This window comes from Gouania willdenowi, chromosome 6 (genome assembly GCF_900634775.1).
Source record: "Gouania willdenowi chromosome 6, fGouWil2.1, whole genome shotgun sequence".
Classification (NCBI taxonomy): Eukaryota; Metazoa; Chordata; class Actinopteri; order Blenniiformes; family Gobiesocidae; genus Gouania; species Gouania willdenowi.
Window position 1 is genome coordinate 1,057 of NC_041049.1, and position 23,988 is coordinate 25,044.

General features: G+C 39.6%; 1 protein-coding gene across 3 annotated transcripts; it reads right to left on the reverse strand.

Annotated features, from left to right (window-relative positions):
- Window positions 1-4,150: 4,150 nt before the first annotated feature.
- Window positions 4,151-23,806, reverse strand: noc3l (NOC3-like DNA replication regulator). Of its 3 annotated transcripts, XM_028451493.1 has the most exons (21): window positions 23,594-23,806; window positions 22,757-22,958; window positions 16,708-16,834; window positions 13,027-13,181; window positions 11,377-11,433; window positions 11,142-11,299; window positions 10,914-11,075; window positions 10,731-10,824; window positions 10,396-10,571; window positions 10,183-10,311; window positions 9,983-10,102; window positions 6,440-6,520; window positions 6,267-6,367; window positions 6,128-6,200; window positions 5,996-6,059; window positions 5,824-5,895; window positions 5,577-5,758; window positions 5,380-5,508; window positions 4,613-4,710; window positions 4,450-4,534; window positions 4,151-4,378 (listed from the first exon to the last, which is right to left on the reverse strand). In XM_028451493.1, the coding sequence occupies exons 1-21, from the start codon at window positions 23,600-23,602 to the stop codon at window positions 4,262-4,264; spliced, it is 2,391 nt and encodes a 796-aa protein (XP_028307294.1). In that variant the 5' UTR covers window positions 23,603-23,806; the 3' UTR covers window positions 4,151-4,261. The 3 variants fall into 3 exon arrangements, with proteins under 3 accessions (XP_028307294.1, XP_028307292.1, XP_028307293.1); XM_028451491.1 differs by having other exon boundaries at window positions 10,396-10,824; XM_028451492.1 differs by having other exon boundaries at window positions 4,247-4,270; window positions 10,396-10,824.
- Window positions 23,807-23,988: the final 182 nt, after the last annotated feature.

Below are 23,988 nucleotides of genomic sequence, written 5' to 3' on the forward strand. Positions count from 1 at the left end.
AAAAACACAATTAAGACCTTAACCAAACTAAAAGGCAGGTGAAAGGATGGAGACGCTGCCCACACAGGCACAGGGTTGAGGAGGATTAAGTCCGTCCACCCAACCCTGCACTCTCCTCTGGAAACTTACCTCCAAAACTTAAAAACACAATTAAGACCTTAACCAAACTAAAAGGTAGGTGAAAGGATGGAGACGCTGCCCACACAGGCACAGGGTTGAGGAGGATTAAGTCCGTCCATCCAATCCTGCACTCTCCTCTGGAAACTTACCTCCAAAACTTAAGAAAAACACAATTAAGCCCTTAACTAACCCTAAACCTCTTTAAATATTATCCTACAACTGGACATGATCCTTTACACTAAACCTAACCGCTACCGCCTCCATTCGCTGGCCAAATTCGAGGTTCTATATCTAACCCTAAAATCCTAAACCTAAAACCCAATCCTAAACCTAACCCTAAACCTAACCCCAAACCTCTTTAAATATCATTCTACAACTGGACATGATCCCTAACACTAAACCTAACCGCTACCGCCTCCACTCCTTAGGCAAATTCAAGGTTCTATATTTAGACCTAACCCTAAACCTAAAAACCCAAACTCTAACCCTAATAACAACAAAATAACTTCCGAAAACAAAATGGCGCCCCCCCCCCCACCTTTACAGAACCTAAATCCTAAACCAACCCCCCCCCCCCCCCTCCTCTCAAATTACAACAATTCTAAAGATAAGGTTAACACCTAAACCTAGAATAAAACCCAGAATAAAACAAACAAGAACACACCAACCACTTCCATCTCCATCCCATTCCTCACCACAGGCAATGGGGTGGAGACTGGAAACTGAGACGAGGTCCACACAGACCCGGTTGTGGTGAAGCCCAGACAGGCTCCTGCTTCTGTCCCTCAGCTACAGTTCTATGATCCCTCATTCCATTACACACACATATCTCCAAGTTACAACGGGTTTGTCCAATCAGACACAAAGTGGGCCGGATGCATCCATCCTCCTCTCACTCTGACGCCTGTCATACAGTCACAACACTGCACAGACACCTCACCCACTGATACAAATTCACAAAACCTTTTGATGTGTGACACAATGACGAGAGGAACACGAATAACATGCGTCGGCCCGTGCCTGCCTTTGATTCCCTATCTAACTGGGGGAGTCCTCGAACTCCCCCGGGGGGTCTCATCGAGAAAACACATTACCCTACCTAACCCTCAAATTGACTTATGGGGGGCTGTTTCCGAGCGTTTGGCGCTACGACCTTCCGATCAAGAGTTATTGGCCAAAAACCACCAAAAATGTACCGTAAAAAGTGGTTTTCTTGCCCTAACCCTAACCCTAACCCCTAACCCTACCTAACCCACTCACCTCAACCAAAAACCGGAAGTTGTGTCCAATCGACTCAGAAGGCCCAGAAATGGCTTTTCTGTGAATATCACAATTTTCCATACAAAGTCAACACTTAGTCAATTTTCGCCTCCAGTCTCCGACTATGGCAGGTACAAAATTGCCTGTATCTTTTGATAGGAAGGTGCTAGAAGGATGCAACCAACGTCCGTCTGCTATAATTCGGGTACGGGATTTCCAACGGTACCACCCCCGAGTCTCTACAAGCTTCCGTTCAAAAGTTAGCATTTAACGAAAATTCAAAAAATCGCGATATCTCGGGAACCAAACATCGTAGAAGGACCGGGGTGATACCGTTGGAAAGCCAGTAGATTACTTAGTGGGTATCGACACTGGTTCCATCCCTCTAGCACGTTCCACCGAAAAGTTACAGCACTTTGAACTTTTCAAGTGCGAAAAACGAGAAATTTTTGCGTCACCATATCTCGGGAACGAAAGATCGCACAGGTACGTGGGTGGTACCGTTGGAAAGGCCTATATTGACTTAGTAGGGATTGCCACCATCAAAATGTAAATGGTACGATCCTATCAAATGTTATCTGCAAAAACCTCCAAAAATGTACCGTTCATTTTCGCAAAAAAGTGCGATATCTCCGGAACCGTAAGTCGTAGAGAAAAAATTCCAACTCATGTAGATCGGCTCAAATTGACTTATGGGGGGCTGTTTCCAAGCTTTTGGTGCTACGACCTTCCGATCAAGAGTTATTGGCCAAAAACCACCAAAAGCGTACCGTAAAAAGTGGTTTTCTTGCCCTTACCCCTAACCCTAACCCTAACCCTATATCTAACCCTAAAATCCTAAACCTAAAACCCAATCCTAAACCCTAAAACCTAAACCCCCCCCAAAAAAATTTCTTTTAAAGATTATTCTACAACTGGACATGATCCCTTACACTAAACCTAACCGCCTCCACTCCTTAGCCAAATTCAAGGTTCTATACCCAAACCTAACCCTAAACCTAACCAAATTTGAGGTCATATACCTAACCCCAACCCTAAACCTAAAAACCCAAACCCTAACCCTAATAACAACAAAATGGCTTCCAAAAACAAAATGGCTGCCCCCCCAGAAAAAAACAAATTAGGGTCTTTACAGAACCTAAATCCTAAACCAACCCCCCCCCCCCCTTTCCTCTCAAAATACAACGATTCTAAAAAAAAGGTCAACACCTAAACCTAGAATAAAACCCAGAATAAAACAAACAAGAACACACCAACCACTTCCATCTCCACCCCATTCCTCACCACAGGCAATGGGGTGGAGACTGGAAACTGAGACGAGGTCCACACAGACCCAGTTGTGGTGAAGCCCAGACAGGCTCCTGCTTCTGTCCCTCAGCTACAGTTCTATGATCCCTCATTCCTTTACACACACATAGTTCCAATTTACAACGGGTTTGTCCAATCAGACACAAAGTGGGCAGGATGCATCCATCCTCCTCTCACTTTGACGCCTGTCATACAGTCACAACACTGCACGGACACCTCACCCACTGATACAAATTCACAAAACCTTTTTGATGTGTGACACAATGACGAGAGGAACACGAATAACAAGCGTCGGCCCGTGCCTGCCTTTGATTCCCTATCTAACTGGGGGAGTCCTCGAACTCCCCCGGGGGGTCTCATCGAGAAAACACATTACCCTACCTAACCCTAACCCTCCCGTCTCTCTAGCTCCAAAGGGGGCCGAGTTATAGCCAAAAACCTGTTAAAATGCTTTTACGGCGCCCCCCTCAGGTGAAAAAGTATAACTTTTGATAGGAACATCCGAGAGACATGGGACCAAGACCGTTGGAAAGCTAGTACCCAATAATGTGGGGGTTGGTCATGGTCCCACGCCCCTTGCTCGTTAGGGGGCGGAGCTATGAACCCAAAATTTTCTTGAAACGGGGTCTGGATCAAAGTTGCTCCAAATCGTCTGAAACGCGCTCTCCCAAAATATGGCAAAATTCCCATACAAAAAAACACTTAGTCAATTTTCGTCTGAACACAGTCGAATGGAAAAACAAAATTCCCTATAACTTTTGATAGGAAGGTGCTAGAGGGATGGAACCAACGTTCGTCTGCCATAATTCGGGTACGGGCTTTCCAACGTCCGTTCAAAAGTTAGCATTTAGCTAAAATTTGAAAAACCGCGATATCTCAAGAACCGAAAGGGCTGGAAACATCGGAGTAGGACCGCTACAAAGGTACATGAGTTACCTATACGTGTCGCAAGTTTCAAGTTTGTGCTTCATTCTTGTGGAAAGTTACAGCACTTTGAAGATTTAAAAACGCAAAAACGAGAAATTTTTGCTATGCCATATCTCGCCAACGGTAGGTCCGAGACACCCCATTTTTTTTTTAGAGCTTGCTCTTGGATGATTTAGTGGGGGTACGTGTTGTCAAAACAGCTTGCACTCCTAAGCAGAATTTTTAAACATTTAACCCCAGCCAAAAAAGGTGCAAGAATTTTGAGGGTTTTTTTAGGCCAGCGGCTACATGCTTAGTGCTTTCAGGTTGGGTCATAAATCAAACTGTCGGGTCAATCCGGGCACTTCTTTGGTACCTATTGCACCCATATGATTTTTGTTCACAAAAAGAGTTATTCCCAAAAAAATTCGATTTTTACCTATTTTGGGGTGGTTTTTTTCCCCCTGAACCTAACCCTCACTTTTATCTTTTTTAATCCTTTCAAACAAAAAAAATTCACTTTACAACACGGTACACTTTAAGACAAATAAACACATTCACAGTTTTAAACAGATTTATTGACAACATTTACAAAACGTCATTCATTTTCAATGGAGTGTCCTTCCTCCTGTGGAGCACCTTGTTGGTGTGATGCTGAGAACACGTTTTAATCTACCTGTAAACCAGTAAAATCCAGTTGAGTGTCGTCAGCAGAAGCAGTCAAAGCTCGCTGTGACATATCGTGAAGCTCAGTATCAAACATGTCTCCAACCACAAAGTGATCCTACACACACACACACACACACACACGTGTCAAAGTTAAAACAGACTTAGTTTCAGATCAAACAGCTTCACCTTCTTCTTTGAAGCAGCTTTTCCGACTGAAGGATTGAAGCTCATATCGCTCATGGAATAGTCATCAAATAGCTCCACCGCTGACCTGCACACAACATCAGTCACCAGATGATACGACTGATAAAAAACAGGATCACGATCACATTGATGAACAATGACGGACCTTCGGCTCAGCTCAGCGTTCAGAGCGGCTGATCCTTCACTGGGAGCTCCTCTACTCACATGTAGAGAAAAGGTCCTCACGACTGGGTGGTAGTGTTTCTGAGACAGACAGACAGACAGACAGACACACAGACAGACACACAGACACACACACACGAGGGACAGAGTGAGAAAAGACGTGTGTAAAACAAAATAAGCTTATGAATTAATTCTATAGTCTGAAAGCGGAGTGATGGTTCGCTCAGAACAGCAGGAAGCAGGGATCACAGCCCCCTCTGTGTGTGCTTGTGGCAGAGATGAGCTGACGGCAGCAGCTATTCGGGATGTACAACACAACATATCGTCCATACATTTGTCACTCATTTACTTTGAGAAAAAAGTCACTAAGAGCGTTCAGAATATATTGGTGAAGGAGGTTCAGTTTCGGTTTAAAAACAAAGCGGAGAGGATTCTACGAACTGCAGCTTTAACTCCTTGAACAAACCTACATTCTGAGTGAACTTATTTTATAGTAACTCCGTAAATTAATCATTTAAACCGTAAAAGTGGTGCTGTAAATGTACGGTCAGAGTTATAAGGAAAAGAAGGCATCAGTCCTCTCCGCTGTCACTCAGCTCCTTAGACACACAAACTTTCGGTGTGAACACACCCTGAAACTTACGTCATATTCTTAATTAGTTACAGTAAAATAGGGAGGTGATATAACGATATCAAAATTTGGACACCGCCCAAGCATAGTGTGTGGAGCAATAATAATAATATTAGTACCTGTAGTGTGTGCAGCTCCCACAAAGCGGTGTTGTGAGCATTACAGTGCTCAGGTTGATCGAGTTCAGGCTGAAATAATCCACTGCCCTGAAGCTCGTTGTCCAATAGGACGTCACACTTTGGAAAACACTAGAACACACATAATTTGTGCTTTAATGACATCATCAATGACAGACATGTTACACACACACACACACCTGGAAGAGCGTCCTCAGGGCACACAGAACTCCTATGGTCGCATTGTGCAGAAGGTGCAGACTGAGCGTGCTCAGACGCTTCACGTACGCCGACACTCTCTGCTGAGTCACATGTTTCCTACGCCGAGTCAGCATGCCATCCACACACCGCAGCACGATGCTGATATCATCATTAGCCGCCCCTAAACAGAGTAAGTCAGTAAGTGCTGGTCATGTGACAGTCATGTGACCATCATGTGACCCTAACCTGCGTGAAGTTGAGGTAACATGGAGTAAAGCTGAGCGTAGAACGTCAGAGGGTCCACGTTCAGAACCTCGCCTGTAACAGACAACACGTGATAAAAACAACTTTAAAACCTTCAAAATAAAAGTCTCTGACCTTGTCCTGACAGGAAACCCTCAAAATAAAAGTCTCTGACCTTGTCCTGACAGGATGGTGAAAACTGTTTGGATGCAGTGAAGACTCTCTTTATTAGATAGATCCTGTCAATCAGATCATCAATCAGGTCATTAATCAGATCACTAATCAGACCATTAATGTAAACACTTACTCCACTTTGGATGAGCTTCTGCAGCACAACAATCAGATCATCAAAGAACTCCAGATTAATGAGGTGAGCAAACCTGAGGATGACATCATAGTGACATCACAGTGACAGTAATATAACCAACAGTTTGTGTGTGTCGTACTTGGCCAGTCCTTCCAGAACTGCAGGAAGAAGACGTGATTTTTGGCCTTTCTTTAATATTCTGAAGTAAATGAGGAAGACGATGTTGAGCGTCTCCGTGTGCTGAGGAAGAGCAGTGTGATGTCAGAGCAGAGTGATGTCACTGATCATGTGACCTACTCACATTAAACTCACCAGTTTGAGTTTTTTCTCTTTGTTTTCTGAAGCATCAGCTTCTAAAAGCTCCTTCTGCAGCTTCTCCTCCACCTTCTTCCACTGTTACACAACAACACACATTACTACTGTTGAAGGAAACCAGTGCTTGATTATTCTATTAAAAATCATGTGATTAGTTGATGTAACTTTGAACTAAAACAGGGCTATTGAACTGGTGGCCCGTGGGCCAAAACTGGCCCATTCCTCAAACTCATCTATTTATAGTTAGTGAATAAATTGTTTAATGTTTGCTAAAAACTGTACACATGTGGCTTTACAGCCCTTTGTGACCACTTGCAGCAAATGCTGCTTACAGCGCTTATTATGAGAAGGGTCTGTTGCACATTATGGAAAGGTGCTTCAGATAAACACAAGGCGTGGCACATTCAAAGGAAAAGCGACAATGTCCGATGGCACTTCAAGACGACCTACGCCCAACTGTAACAATGACTATCCACCGGGTTCAGATGCTCAGCAGACAAAACTGAAAACACTTGCTTTAAACTTACCAACGAAACTCTACAATCTTCTCCCACACTTGCACGCTGCAGCAGGAGACACCACAGCTCCTCTACGAGCAGCATGGATACTCACCAAAAACAAACAGTCATTTACTGATAAGCAGCTCTCACTTGCTTCTAATATTGATCAACACATGAGTCTGAGTGTTCAGAGCTCTGCTACATCCTTCAGAAATCACTGGCAGCTTTTCCAAAACAGTCGCCAGCGTAATACGAACTTTTTGATAAATTAGGAAACCACCAGCTCCGATCAGCAGCATGCCTACTAACAGACAACTCGCCACTTGTTCCAAGAGTCAAGTGTATATCCAGCCTCAAATGTCTCGCTTGGACATACGGGTTAACCATCCCCGGTTCTTTTTGTATAAAAAATCTGGTTGATATCAGTGAGAGACCAACTAATTAATTCCATTATTGCAGTTTTAAATGAGCTGCATTCTTCAGCTACGGCAGCTGCAGCAGGAAATGAAGAACGCTGCACGCTAACCACACCATGTGACCAACACCACCACCACTTGTACATATCTGTAAATAATCTTAAACTAACCACCGTGGTGTCACTAAGTCTGATTCATACATCCTGCCCTGTGTTTTATTTTATTTATTTTTTTATTTATTCAGTTTATTTCCGACATGGTTACATTCACTTTTTTTTTTGTACATGTCGAAAAAGGAGACAAGAGAAGCAGTTTGCTTATCTGGGTCCCGTCCCCTGTTTTACCATCGCAAATTTACATGGGTTTACATGTCTCTCTGGTCAAACATTCTTGAGTTGTTCTGAACAGTCCTTTTTTGTGTATTTTCATCTGTAGTCAGTGTTGTCTTTTTTTTATTCCTCCTCCTCTCTATCGTTGTTCGTGTTGGCCTTGTTCCCTGCCAGACGTTGTTAGCATTCCTCCAGTTCAAGAATAGTTCCTCTTTCGAAGGTGTTTGGAAGGTTTTTCCCTTTTCATCCATAATGTCACCACTCGGGAATGTCTCTTTTGGACACACAAGTTTGCAGCTTGTTTTGTCTCTACATCAAGGTTAATCCAGCTGTTGTTAGTTCTATTGGCAGTGTTGTATTTTCCACTGTTAGATTTAACTTGTATAAACACATTATTATATCTTAGTTCATAAGCAAGGTAGTAATTTCATTGTATAGGAAAAGTGTTTCTAACTGCACATATGACAATAAACACTTTGAATTTAAATTTAATGTAATCCTTAATCACCCCACCACCTAGCAATTGGTTTCCACATTTAATTCAGTCTCCATAATATAATCACAGTCTGAGTTTTGTTTCCAGTGTTTATATAGATCTGGGTCCATATCCATGATTACCATCAGTAGTGTTGTTGTTTAGGTGGATCCTTCGTATTTTCCCAAGTCTTCCATCGTTTTGATGAGGATTGGTTTTCCGTTCTCTTCTCCCAGTGGTGTGATGTAAATCCTGCAGTTCCTTGTCCAAGTCTTTAGAATCTTTCCTCCTTTTTTTATTTGGCGTGCCTTCCATGCGATGCTTGCATTTTTTTTTTTTTAAGGCTTTCATTAATAAAAACCTTCGTTTTCTTCAGCTTTCTTCCTTGCTTCAGTAGTTCTCCTTTGAATTTCATATTCGTGAAGGTTATTTTTACAGCTCTGTTATCATTTTTCTTTGGCAGGAGTTGATGTTGTCAGGGTTCAGGACAATGTCCTTCGACTCCAGGTAGTCAATGACCTGTTCAATCAATTTTGTTTCTTCGTCACTCGCGTAACTCCTGGGTTTTATCTTTAGGCCTGTGATGATGACATCTTTCTCTTTCCTTTTGTTCCAGCTGTTCAACCCTGGCGTTCAACAATTTTATATCTTCAGCATTTCTTTCATTCTTTTCTTTCAGTACCTTTTCTTCGCTTTGTAGGTTTTCCAGTGAGTTTTCCAGCGTCTTTTCCAACGACTTTATCTCGGCAGATAGGTTTCATAGACCCTCGCGTATCATCTCCTTGACCTCTTCCAAACCCGAATTGGGTTCTGAAGGGCCTCCCTGCGGTTTTTTCACCATTTTCCTTCAGTCTTGGGCCCAATTTTTCAGGCTGTTCAGCTGTAGCCAGCTGTAGCCAAGGTCGTGTTATCGGAGCGAATGAAAACACGTCTGCTCTCTCCAAAGACCAGAGACAATATGTTCCTTTAACCACACATTTACACAACATTAACCACAAACTTACACAACATTAAACACTAAGGATGTTCACGACAAGATTCTCTCACGATTTATTCTACAAAATGGGACCGTAGACAAATGATTATTGAAAAATATTTTTTTACTTTTTCCGGGAAAAAACTAGAAAAAACTGTATTATTTTCCTTTTATTTTTAATTGTCAAAAGAATCCTTTGATAAACTATTTAAAACAATGCAATTTAACTAAAAATAAATCTTGAATGAAATAAATAAAGGAATAATACAAATGAAGAAGAAGCCTATTAATTTATATTCTGGTTCTATAATAAACAATGCAAAACTGTATAATAGTTATTTTTCTTTTTAAAAGTGCAACTGAAAATGTATTTTGTGCCTTAACAATTGGACTTTAAAAAAAAAAAAAAAAGTAATTTCACTGTATTTACATCAGATATTTGTTTGGACCAGCAGAGGGCGCTGGTAACCCAGTGGTCGGTTGGAATGCAGATATTCTGTGCAGTGAAGAAGAGATGCTATGCTAGCAGACAGAGCTAATAGAAAAGAAAAATGTGACTTTTACAGATATTCACATAAAAAATTACAGATATTCTTTCAGTGCTAAAGGGGTAAGGAATCATTTATGAACATGTTTAAGAGTAGAAGGCGGCCAGAAAGAAAGTATTAGCAGATTTCGCCTGCAGCAAGAGAGGGATAAATATATTGTTTAAAAAAAAAGTACTGCGATTCAATTTTCAGAAAATCGATATCAACCATGATACCTATGAATCGATTTTTAACTGCCTTATAAATAATCGTTACATCCCTATTAAACACACACTTACACAACATTATATACACACCTTCCTTTGCATCCTGGACATCTTCTTTTCTCTGCTGTTTAAATTCTTATTCTGTGGTGTTGTGGATTCCAAATCTTTCCTCAGATCTTTGATCCTCAAACTGAGCAGAACCTGCAAAAGCTGAACGCCACAGAAGGGTCAGAGGTCAAAGAAGGGCCAAGTTGAGTCAGAAAGCAGGGGTCAGAGGGGTCGAGGGTTACCTCAGGACAAAGGTTGTAGTTCAGACTCTTCACCAAACCAGAGACGACTCGAACTGAAGCCAAAGAAGCTGAACCTACTTTGTCCTGTTGGAAGAGCTTCCTGAAGGCATCGCAACACAACTTAGACACCTGGGGAGGGACGGACACACGCACACACCTTTAGTGTCACATTTTGGTGCAAAGCGTCCAAAGAAGTGTGTGAGTGAGTCTGACCGTGCGGTTGGAGTCGTTCATCAGGGGAACGAGGATGACGATGATATTGTTGTGAAAGTTAAAGTGAGGAAGAGCGAGCAGCAACTCACACAGGCAACGCACGGCAACCTGAGCCAGAGCAACATAGGATCCAATCCCCACCGCCTGAGAGCGCTTCATCTTCTGCTGCTTCCAGTCTGACACACACAGTGTGTTATCGTGTGTATGCATGATTGTGTATGGATGATTGTGTGTGTGTGATTGTGTGTGTGTGTATGAGTATGAGTGTGTGTGTGTGTGTATGTATATGAGTATGAGTGTGAGAGTGTGTGTGTGTGTGTGTGTGGGGGGGGTACCTTTGATGGTCTGTTCCAGGTCTTCCAGGTAAAACTTGTACTGACTCAGCAAACCTTCTTCAAACTCTCGCAGCAGCTGCGTCTCCTTCTTCACCTGCACTCATAAACATCATGGAGCCATCATCGCATTCAGTGAACGCTCACAGAGAGGCTCCGCCCCTTCCGGTCTCTGACCAGACTCACCTTGGTGTTCTTCTCATCCTGGGTCAGGGGGCGGATCCTGTAGGTGGGGGCGATGTCCTTAAACACCTCCACCAGGGAAACCATCACCATCTTCCTGACGGTGACGGCCACGCTAGGCTCCGCCTCCATCAGCATGGTTCTGAGCTCCTTCAGCCTCTTCACCTGTCACACATCATTCATCCGTTCATAATCCCATCATCAGGTGAAGATCATGTGATATTGACTCACGCTGCTGATTGGCTCAGAGACGATGGCTGATCCCAAAGCAGCGATGTGAAGCTTCCTCTGAGCCAGCGTCGCTGCTCTCACACGCTGCCTCTGGCCTAGAGTCAGCCGCACAGCAGGGGGCGTGGCCTCAGTTAGCCACACAGCAGGGGGCGTGGCCTCTGTCACATGGAACAACAACAACAATGAACACATTCTGTCTGTGATGGAGATAAAGTTACTGAGACGTTTGATTTACCACAACACGTGTCCTCTGGATCTTCATCTTCATCATCTTCCTTCTTTGTTTCAACCACTGCATCATCACAGACCAGTTAGAGAGCTGTGTGTTAGTGGTGTGCCACTATATCGATACTATGATATGTCGTGATATTTCATCTAACCGTACGTTATCGATACACTGGCACTGAATATATATATATATATATTTTTACACAAGTGCTAAACACAAGTTAAATGTTCTCAGGTTTTTAATTTTCCAAAGAACAAACATATATTAGTATTAGCAGTGAAATATACAGTGGGGCAAAAAAAGCATTTCTTCAGCCACCAATTGTGCAAGTTCTCCCACTTATAAAGATGAGGCCTGTAATTTTCATCATAGGTAAACCTCAACTATGAGAGATAACATGAGAAAAAAAATCCAGAAAATCACATTGTAGGATTTTTAATGAATTTATTTGCAAATTATGGTGACATAAGATATTTGTATAAGTATATATTTTATTTTGTCTGTACAGTCGGTGAGTTTCCTTTAAAATGTCAAACCTCACCAGGACATGTGCTTCTAGGCATACACCCTGTTTACAGATGACACAGAGGAAATGTAATTCTTTGCAAGTATGTTGAAAAAATAAACAGAAAATATATACACAGACGTGTGAGTGAGTGCTTTGCTCTCCAAAACACACAATAAAGCTGCAACTCAAAAATATCCAAAAAGGTCCAGAGGAGTCAGAAGATCTCACTCCCCAATTTCCTTGCGCCACAGCGTATTGCAAAAAGAGTCAATGATGTCACACAGACGGAATGCGAAGTGTCGTTTTGACTGAACAAAGAAATGGACAGTCCAGTGTCTGGTCAGACCTGTACGTGCGGTGTGCGTAATGACGTCACCAACATGTTGCAGCTACCAGGAAGCGGTAGTGTCTGGGTCTGTGAACTGGATTTTCAAACTCTAAAACCATTTGCGACAAATGACAAGCGCCACGGGTTAGGGTTGGAGTGCTGCCAGTAAGGAAGCGCCTGGTGAGGGCTTTGAACGATCTCGTACGGCGCTCTCAGAAACGCTCTGCTCCGACCCAGAAACCGATGCTGCTCTCACGGCTCTCTGAGGTACGCCATTTTAACTACCGCAGGCAGCAGGCTTGCCCGGCGGCGGGACCGGGGAGAGCGAATGGGCGTAGAGACAAAGATGGGCGTTAATGTGAGGTCAGAGTGAGAGGCTGAACTGGGGAGTGAACCAGTGGTGTGGGAAAGGCAAGTGGACAAGTGACAGACCCTGCAACAGGCATTTTGCAGGTTGTCACAAAGAACATGTGACTAGTTGTGGTCAGTGTGTGTTAAGAAGAGTCACTGTGCAGTATACACTAGGTTTACTTGGCTATCAATCATGTGAAATTGATTGGCAATGTTTAGTAATTCCTGTGAAATGGATTCAGTGTAATTAATAAATTCTGAATTTCTTCAATGACAGATATGGTTAGTATTGTGTATTGTGGATGAAACTCCCTGTGATACATCGGTTATAGCAGAATCTCTGTACCGTGATATCGTGATTGTGGGCAAAAATATTGTGACAGTATCGTATTGCGAGGTACCTGGTGATATCAGCCCTAGTGTGTGTGTGTGTGTGTGTGTGTGTGTGTGTGTGTGTGTGTGTGCGTACCTCTCTCCATGGTCTGAGGAATCAGTCTGTGTTTATCTTTTATTGGTAGAAGATGAATCACTTCTTTTTCCTCCGTCTTCTTCATCTTTCTGGGAATCTTCTCATAATCTCTGATCATCTCTGATCTCCTTTTTTTCCCACTGTGGACCGGAGTGCTGCAACCGCACACACACAAACATTTCATTTCACTCCTTTAGTCCTTCACCAAACACTGGATTTAGTTGTGTTACATTTTAGTCTTTTATTTTTAGTGCAATTTTAGCTACTTTCACACATGCCTTTTTGTTCAATTCGAGGTCACCTAATAAAATTAACAGGTCTAGACAATAATTAATATGAATTATTAATCTGAGTTAAAATAGAAAAAACTGATGTTGACAGGTAGTCATGGTAACTCAAAAGCATACCATGTTCTAAAAGCCCTATAGGTCAGACTGATAATAAAAGGTGACTGGATCGGACGGTCAGAACCAGACCGTCGTGAGGAGCACACAGCCCGTTGGTATGTAGAAACTGCTGATAGCACTAGTAATAAGTGTTTGATGAGTGTTATTCTGTTTCAGGTTTTCTGTTTCCGTATTTACTCCCATATCATTCATTATTTCACTTCTCTCTCTTCCCCAAACTGTTCACAAAATCACACCTGACTGCTCTATGTTTCATCTGCTCATATATTCTCACATCTTCACACATTTTCCATCCTTACTGGTGACATGAGCGAAGTCATCTCTGTGTTTATGTAGCACAGGTTGTGGGATCATGTGATTAAGGTTTTTTTTTAATTATAATAATTACATTTCTGGACGTTTGTTTGAGGATTTCCTTTAGAAAATTATTTTTTTCTGACAGAAGAGTTGTTTTCATCTTTACTGGAGGTAGAAGTATTCTGTTCAATAGGTGACCGTCCGTTTTGCCCGTGTAACATGGTTTAGAAAGTTTGGTGCTCTTAGCAAAGAGTAGAATGAAAGAGAACCAGACCAAATTAAAATGTACCACTTTAAATACTTAGATACTAAAATAATAATATACATTATATTAATAAAATAATAATAAAAATTGATGCGTGATTTCAGTTTTTAATCACATTTTCATTTATCAACCGGACACTTAAATCCATATCTGCAGCTAACACCAAAGATATAGATTAAATTTATTGTGAATTGGTCTATTCAATGTAAATAAAGTAATAAAAAAAAAATTACATTATTTTCAAAAAGAAATTTTTGCATTATCAAAATATACAAAAACTGATCAAAACACAATACACAACATTGACAATAACAAAACTAAAAAATAAACAAAGCAGAATTCACTCAAAACATACATTTCCAATAATTTAGTGAATCTTGGCAGCAGGTTTAGATGCAAAAAACTAATTCTTTTTAAATATTATTTTAACTAAAAAAGTGACAAACATGGCTTATATATATATATAAATGAATTAAAGAAGCCAAAATAAAAATAGGGTTGTAAAAAAAAAAATACTTAGGGTTAGGGTTAACCCTAACCCTGTTAAACCAAACCTAATAAAACCAAACTCAAGTGATGGAAAATCTAAATCCTCTATTGCTTACGCTGTCACTGTTGCCATGGCGACAGTCAACCCGATCCGTTAGATAGTACACGACCTGCTGTAAAATAGACCGACCGAATGTTAACGTGTTTTGCGCATGCGTTAAAGTATCTGAAAGGACCTTTTTTATTCATCCATTTATTTCATTCCTTTCAAAAACATGCATAGTTGTACAAGACACATACGGTTCACTTTCAGTGTTTCATACATTTTTATGATCAGAAAGGAGCAGATGAAAGAATATTATTCTTACATTTATGTGCCCCCTTTTTTAACAAAGATAGTATTAGATAACTTTATCGCTGTTTCCTCCGCATCACCTAAACTCCAACATACTTTATAATATTCATTTAAACATTTTTACAATGAACACATCCAATCAAAAATTAATTAATTATGATGCAAGTTCTTTCTTTTTGTAACTCTTTAAATTCCAAAATATTTTTGCAACTTTTTAAATCTTTCTTTTGAGAGTTCCACGCTTTTACACCAGCAAAAAATAAACACATTTGTTTCAAAACGATTCTCGATTCTGATTCTTTGAGTTGTGCAGGTCAACAGGTCACAGATTTCACAAGATCATTTTTTAATTTGAAAAAACCTTTACACTTACATTTTTATTAATTAACTTAGTTGATATAGTTTAATCTGGTTGCTGTAATGTAACTAGGATATTCAATTAACAAAGGTCCTCAACTGTAACTGTTGTCATCAGTGTAAAAAACAGAGCTACAGGTAGATGTGAAACTAAATAAAACAAACTCAAACCCTGGAACAGTCATGTGTAGGGATGTAACGATTCACTCAACTCCCGATACGATTCACGATACGGGGTTCACGATACGATTCTCTCACGATTTATTTTACTAAAATGGGATTGTAGACAAATGATGACTGAAAAATATTCCTTTATTTTTTGGGGGAAAAAACTATACTTTCCTTTTATTTTTCATTGTCAAAAGAATCCCTTGATAAACTATTCAAAACAATGCAATTTAACTAAAAATAAATCTTGAATGAAATAAATAAAGGAATAACACAAATGAAAAAGAAGCCTATTAATTTAAATTCTGGTTCTATAGTAAACAATGAAAAACTGCATAATAGTTCTTTTTACTGTCATTTCACTGTATTTACGGCAGATATTTGTTTGGACCAGCAGAGGGCGCTAGTAACCCAGTGGTCGGTTGGCATGCAGCTATCTTGCAGTGAAGAAGAGATGCTATGCTAGCAGACAGAGCTAATAGAAGAATGTGACTTTTACAGATATTCATGTAATATTACAGATATGTTTTGGTGCTAAAGGGGTAAGGAATCATTTATGAACATGTTTAAAAGTAGAAGGCGGCCAGAAAGAAAGTGTTGGCAGATTCCGCCTGCCGCCAACACTTCTAGATAGCACCCTCTGCTGGTTAAAAAAAAGTACTGCGATTCAATTTTCACAGCATCGATGCGAATTGTGATACCTATGAATCGATTTTTAACTGACTTACGATTAATCGTTACATCCCTAGTCATGTGACAAATCAATCAACAGTTCTAGTTGAGAAAGATTATTATTATGGATACAGCGGAAACATAAACTATCAAAAAGTTATATTGTGAACCTGTTTATATTGTAGAGAACATATTATTGTAATTGGAGTCTAAAGCCACAAAAAACATTACTTTAAAAAGAATTAGTAAATAACTGGTTAACCAGTCCAGTACAACTCCTTAAACTTCACACGCGCACGCGCACACGCACACGCACACGCACACGCACACACACACGCACACACACACGCACACACACACACACACACACACACACACACTCTCTCTTAGCTAAAGTTTGCTGAAGCTAACCCACCCATCAGTGGTGGTGGTTCCTGCTGTGGAGCTAAAGGCAACTGAGAGGCTAATCTGAACGTTCGGTGCTACAGCAGTGGGCGGGGCTTGGTCATCAACTCTCAAACAGACTAATGTTCTGACCACAGCTCCTGATTGGTGATTGGTTAGAGTGGCGTTTCGATCCCTATACTGTTGTGGGCGTGTCCCTAAAAGTAGGCATCGTGTAGAGATGGAGCAGCTCAGTCCACTGGTAGTTACTGGTTGTTACTGGTTACCTGGAGGAAAGGTCTCTGGTGATGAAGGAAGCCTGCTGGGATAAGTGTCTCATCTGCTGCAGGTCGTTGTCCTCCAACATGTCTGTGGGCAGGTTCTCCACAAACTCTTCATCATCATGTTCTTCCTCTGTAGAGACAGCAGAAGAAGAGTTGACCACAGAAGAGTTGAGGGGGGTTTACAGTGACGATACCATTCATAACCCATTATTCAGCCCCACATTCTCTTTACAAAATAATTGATCACTTCATAACTTTTACAAAGGAAAACGACAAAATCCAAACCTGTGTGATGGGGACAATAAACGTGAGTAACCATGCATCGTTATATCTCAGTCTATTTAAATGTATACCTCTAACTCAACACCTGGTAACTAAATTCATCAGTGACTTTAGTAGTGCACTCACATTAGCAGCCCAGGCTGGGCCAGGTCGTGCATGTGTGAAACCATAGAGGGCCCATAGGGGGCCCATAGTGAGGCTTGTGTAATGGCGCGTTCACAAACGCGTCAAAAGCGGCAGGTGTACATTCACAATACATGGTGGACGTGCTTCTAGGGAGCATCGGAGGTCCCACTGCGCATCCCGTGCCTCCTGTGCAACGATTGTTGAACTTTTGGGGTATATCAAGGCGGGTCGACCAATCAGGAGCATTCCTCAACCGTGACATATTCAGAATAGGGATGTAACAATTAATCGTAAGGCAGTTAAAAATCGTTTTATAGGTATCACTGTTCACATTGATAGTATCCAGAAGTGTTGGCGGCGGGCGGAATCTTCTACCACTTTCTTTCTGGCCACCTTCTACTCTTAAAAACATGTTCATAAATGATTCCTTGCCCCTTTAGCACCGAAAGAATACCTGTAATATTACGTGAATATCCAAGAGGGTCCAGCTGCAGAACCTCCATGCCCCGGCCCGGAAGCGAACCCTCCATATATGGGCTCCTGCACAGCAGCTTTTCTCCTGAAGGTGGCAGTAATGTAACATTTTGGGTGCCAACTGCCGTCAACAACCAAAGAAGAAGAAGCTACTCTTCTTCTATTGTTAGTTGACAATAGTGGTACATGTATTTCTTGGAACAGCCTTGCTCAGAACATGGTAAGTAAAGAGTTTTGTTTATATTTAATTATCGATAAAATTATTAATTTTCAACATTCGCGGTGTTCAGACGAGAGGGGTCCAGCTGCAGATTATTACTATTAGTTTCTTCAGATGATCTGTTGATGTAAAATACAATCACAACATTAGCACAAAGCATTTTTTTTTTTTAAATGAGGCTGAGCTAACGTGGGCTATTTTTCTTTTAATAGGTACAAGTTTAAAGCTTTCTATTATGTCATGCCATAGAAATTAGTCGCAAGGGTTAATTTTGATACCAGTAGATTGTAATAACGGTCGTAATCGAGTGCGTTTTTATAATAACGGTTTCACAGTTTACCCTGGGAAATATAAAAATATCGTTTGAGTTATGATTGTATTTATGTGTCCATTAAAAAAGGATGACATAGTTTGTCTTATTTAGCAGAGATTTGTCATAATGTAAATTAAAACTGTACACGTTTTAAATGTAGATTTGAAGGTTTTGTGTCGATTGTTACATAGAAATCATTCTCTGACCAAATTTTGTTATAAATCCGTATATCATATTTCATATTTGCCAAAGTACGTGACCCGGAAGTTTTACTCTCATCCGACGCTAACGGCTATGCCAACAGCAGTTCGGCATGATAAGATCGCTGCTTCCAACTGTGCATCAGAAAGGTGTCCTTTTCGCTTTAGCTGGTGTTGGACACAGAACCTCTTCACAGACATTTAGGAGGATTTAGAGACTCGTAAGTGTTGCAGAGCTAAAGATATCTCAGAATGTGTAACGCTTCACGTACTTTGACCAATCGGTGATGGAGAAAATGAATAAAGGTGTTTGTTTTCTGTACTGAAGCAAAAGAGCTTGAATTTGAAAAACAAGGCGTTTTCCGTTTTTTCATTTTGGTTCTGGAAACAAATAAATAATGAGTGTTTTTTTTTCTTCATGTTTTTGTTGAACAAATGATACACGGATTTGTGTACCCTTCGTTCTTTGGTTATTTAGTTTCAAAACCAAATTTAAAAAATATGGATTGTTTTTCTGTTTTATTAATTTAAAACCAGAAACTGGAAAACCAAATTCCCCCCCAAAAAAAAACCAAAAAAAAAAAACCAAAAAAAAAAAACCGATGCATTTCTGATTTGTTTTAAGATAAATCAAAATACCAATGGTAACATATTGTTTTGTTTTTGTCTTTTTTAAAAAGTATATCTAGACTGGAAAATATCTGGTTTTGAAAGAATTATTGTTGTAGAATAAAAGCAACTTTTTCCAAATGAACCTTGTTCACTCACTGATGTTAATGTTTTAAACGTTTTTTTTTTCAGATGCATGTTTCAATTTTCAAAAAAGACGTCAAACCTGAGGTGAGCTGCTGCACAACGTGCTGCATCAGTGTCACTGCCCCATTTGCCCAAAACTACAGTCATTTAAGTTATTTAATATGGAGAAGCACTTTGATGTCCATGTGCAAAATACAATAACATTTTAAGGTCAGATTCACATGGACGCAGACAGACTATTGTGTACATCTGATATCAATGCTGATTAAAAAAAATTGTTCCTATTAGTTATACAAGTTATTTTTGTTCTATTCTTAGTCTGTAATAATCATTTTATTTTGCTTCCATTTGTTTTAGAAATGTTGATTTGCTGTTGCACTTTACAGTGCAGAGATGTGTGTCATATGGAAGTACACAATATGTGCAGATGTGCCCAATGTCTACCTACCTCTACTGAACCTATCCTAGTCACTCCTTCTCCTTCTCAACCTGCTTCAACAGCTGCACCAGTTCCCACTCTTTCACCTAAAGTACAGTCTAAAATGGTCAAATATCCTCACTGTAGCCTCTTATTATTCTGAATAAATGTCCCTACACATAACCAAAAGAAACACGCAACACCATCACCTTCAGGAGGAACCTGGTAGACTACGCTCTTCTCCTCATCAATGGTGACCTGGTGGAGAAAGTATCGTCCTTCAGGTTCCTGGGTGTTCACGTCCAGGAGGAGCTCTCCTGGACCACCACCAGACCCATCCTCTCTGACCCCTCCCACCCTGCTCCCCTCAGAAGGAGATATGGATCAATCAAAGCTCCACCTCCAGTGTTAAGCCTAACCCAACAGTTTGTATCCCTGGGCCATGAGAACCCTGAACAAAAAAATAACCTTTTTCCTCCCATGACTCAAACTACATGTGTAATAATCCACATCAAAGTGTAAAACACTGATTTATTTATCTAATAACTGGTCACTTTATATTTTTATATTGTATGTATGGTAATGTATATAGTTTGCTGAGTAGTTTTTTGGTATTGTATATTTATACGTCTTTCCTTTTCCAATATTTAATATAAGTGTGTGTTTTATGTCATTATTGGAGAGCACCATAATATTGTAAATATGTACAATAACAATAAAAGCTTCTATTCTAAAAGAGTTTTTTTTCTCCACTGGAGCTGATGCTTGATTATGTAGAATTGTTGTTTTTTCTTAATTTTATATTTTGCTATGAACACTATGATGTGACTTTCTTTTAGTTGACTTTTTATAAATAAAGTTGAATTAAAATTAAATTAAATTAAATAAAGACAAAACATGTCTTCCTTAAGTTTCATCGTGTTTTCAGCCCATTGTATTTGTTTAATATTGTTTTGTGTTGATCTTTCATAACTTAATTTGTACTTTTTTTAGGGTTAGGGTTAGATTTATGATATATATATATATATGATATATATATATATATATATAGCAACAATATATTCCTTGAGGTCTACTTTTACTAGATCTGAGCTATAAGCTGTGCTTTTACTTAAAGACAATATACTGTGATTATCAAGCCATGTGATTCTGCATATGATTAATTATTTCTAGTGTAATGTTAATGCAATTGTGCAAAAATTATGAGCACATAAGACACCATCCTATTAAAACCTTAAGTATGCAATTAAAAAAAAAACAAAAAACATATACGTAAAACATTAACACAAATTGTAAAATGTTAAATAGACATGATTTATATAGAGCTTTATCACCACTGAAACAGTCTCAAAGCTCTTTACATATCAGCTCAATCACCAGTGGGACAGGACTGACATGTAAGGCACTAGTCGACCACTGGGAGCAACTTAGGGTTCAGTGCCTTGCCCAAGGACACTTCGACACATAGTCAGGTACTGGGATCGAACCCCCAACCTCTCGATCAGAAGACGACCCTCTACCACCTGAGCCATGGTTGCCCGTAAATTGTCTAATGTAAAAATTACAGTTATCATAAAACGAACCTAATGAGATATTTTACCTTCATGTGTTGTACTGTACTTAAAGTTTTACAGTATTAACAATGCTGTGAATCTTTAAAATCGAATTTATCCTACATTTATCCCCGTTTTAAGGTTAAAACAAAGAGGTTGTGATAGAACTGCACCACAAATAACATAATTGTGTCTCTAGAGGAAATACAAACGATCAACATCATTCAAAGAAATGCTGATCAGTTTATATGTTGTTGATGAGGTGCTTTATACTTTGTTTTTTCAATGTAACACTGCTGAGGAATACGGTTAACAAAAGTATTAAAACGCAGATAAACCTTCCGGAAATGCCTAACCAACATGGCTATGCTATCGGTTTTATTTAGTATTTTTTTTCTTCATTTCATGATGTCACTTCCGGAGCTGGGCATGGAGGTTCTGCAGCTGGACACCTCTCTGAATATCTGTAAAAGTCACGTTTTTCTATTAGCTCTGTCTGCTAGCATAGCATCTCTTCTTCACTGCTAGATATCTGCATGGCAACCGACCACTGGGTTACCAGCGCCCTCTGCTGGTCCAAACAAATATCTGATGTAATTACAGTGCAGACTGTATTTTTTTTTTTTTAAAGTCCAATTGTTAAGGCACAAAATACATTTTCTTGCACTTTTAAAAAGAAAAATAACTATTATGCAGTTTTGCATTGTTTACTACAGAACCAGAATTGAAATTAATAGGCTTATTCTTCATTTGTATTATTCCTTCATTTATTACATTAAGGATTTATTTTTAGTTAAATTGCATTTTTTTCAATAGTTTATCAAGGGATTCTTTTGACAATGAAACATAAAAGGAAAACAGTATAGTTTTTTTTATAGTTTTGAACCCAAAAAAAATAAAGGAATATTTTTCAATCATTATTTGTCTACAGTCCAATTTTGTAAAATAAATTGCGAGAGAATCGAATCGTGAACCCAGTATCGTGAATCGTATCAGTCGTTGAGTGAATTGTTACATCACTAATTCAGAATAATGACAGGGGGAAAAAAACACTAACTGGAGGCGGAGACAGATAGACAGACTCTTCTAGAGCGCCTGTAGTTGGTGTCCTGATAGGAGACGCGAGCGCCAATGAGGGTCAGCAGGTCGTCAAACTGGACACAAGAGCAGCTCTGGTGAATCCAGAAATGGCGCCGAGGAACAAATAAAGCCAAGCCACTCTCTGGATAATGTAGAGCTTGCTGGTCACATGTATATTATAGACATGGACCAGTCTGGCCTAGAGCAGTAAGCGCTATCTGATAAAAAGCTATAGAATTTTTTATTAAATTTACATGCCAATTACGATTACAAAGTCAATTACCTAAACTCAATTACAACAGTAACATTTTTTTTCCAAGTACAATTACAATTATAATTGCACCATATATGTAATTAATTATCAATTACGCGATTACAATTATAATTAACCCCAATCCTGAATAAGACTGGCCTTTAATTTGTAAAAATGTGTTCGTCTCCGTTTTTGTATAATGGACCGACTTTGGCAATTTTCATTTTATTTTTGTTGGAAATGTTCCTGATAAGAATGATAAGATTTATCTTTGTGATGCTACTTAGAACTTTTTTGACGAAAGCCATATTAATGTCGAAGCAGGCTAATGAAGCTGAGTTTAATTATGATAGGTGAGTTTTATTGTGAAGGCGTACCTGGGCGTTTGCAGTAGGTCTCCAGAGGTCTTTCTGATGATGATGAAGATTTCAGGGCCTGACGCAGCTTTTTTTGCTCTTTTCGTTGCTTTTTGTCGACGTTTTGCTGCTTCATCTGTTTATTTTTCACTTTATTTTCCAGCTTCACTCCACTCGTCTTCAGCAACCGACGGAACGACGGACGCCGCTTCTTACAGCCAGACTGCAAACATTTATTAATAATCAATCAGTAATGAGGACTCATTAATTAACATTCATTGATCAATAATAATCTGCATCATTAGATGTAAACGATGATATTTCTACAATCATGAATAAAAACGTTCAAACAAACACAGAGCAATGTTTTAATTAAGGCCGTGGCTCCGGGTACGTTAAAGTATCCGTAAACTGCCACTCTATGGATACGCAGCGCACCTCATTGGCCAGTTTAGGTCACGTGATACTTAAAGTTCCGTCATTTGTATTTTAGCTACCCCGCTAACCATTTTATTTTAGCCCTAACCCTAAAGTGTTTATTTTGTCGAATGTGTATTTTTAAAGGTGGAATTTGCAGTGTTTTAGAAAAATAAATAATAATATTGTCAAATGTGGGATTCGAACCCACGTTAGTGGTGAGTGTTAGACCACTCTATCCTGACACGGTGATAAACACAGACACTTAATTTAATGAAATGATCTGATGTTTGGAGAGAGTTTCACTATATAAACTATTACCTTTTTCTGATTGGATAAAAGCTCATTAAAGGAGACGAGCTTCAAATGGAAAACAATTAATGTTAAATGTATTTAATAATTCAGTAATTATTCATTTTAAATGAAATCCAAAGTTCTTACCCGTTTCATGTCTGATGAAGTGGTTAATATGAATAAATATTAATATCTGAATAGTTCGGTAATGGAGCTGCTCTTCAGTCCGTCCGTTACTTAGTTATTTAACGACTTCGTTGTTTAAAGGTGATTTAAGAGGATTTTTAATCTCCGTTAATCTTTAAACTGAGCTACTCGCACATCTTCAGTCACGTGTTTAACCGGAAGTCTCTGCGCAAAGTCACGTGTTTAAGCGGAAGTAGCCTCGCGTGTCTAGCGCCATCTTCTGGTCAGGAGGATAAAAACAAAAGGAAAAAGTTTCCGTTTTTAATCACAAATGTAACGCTCTTAATTAGTTAATATAAAAATAAATTAAACTAGATTCTTTATTTAGTCACGTGTGGTGTCAAAGTATAAAAAGT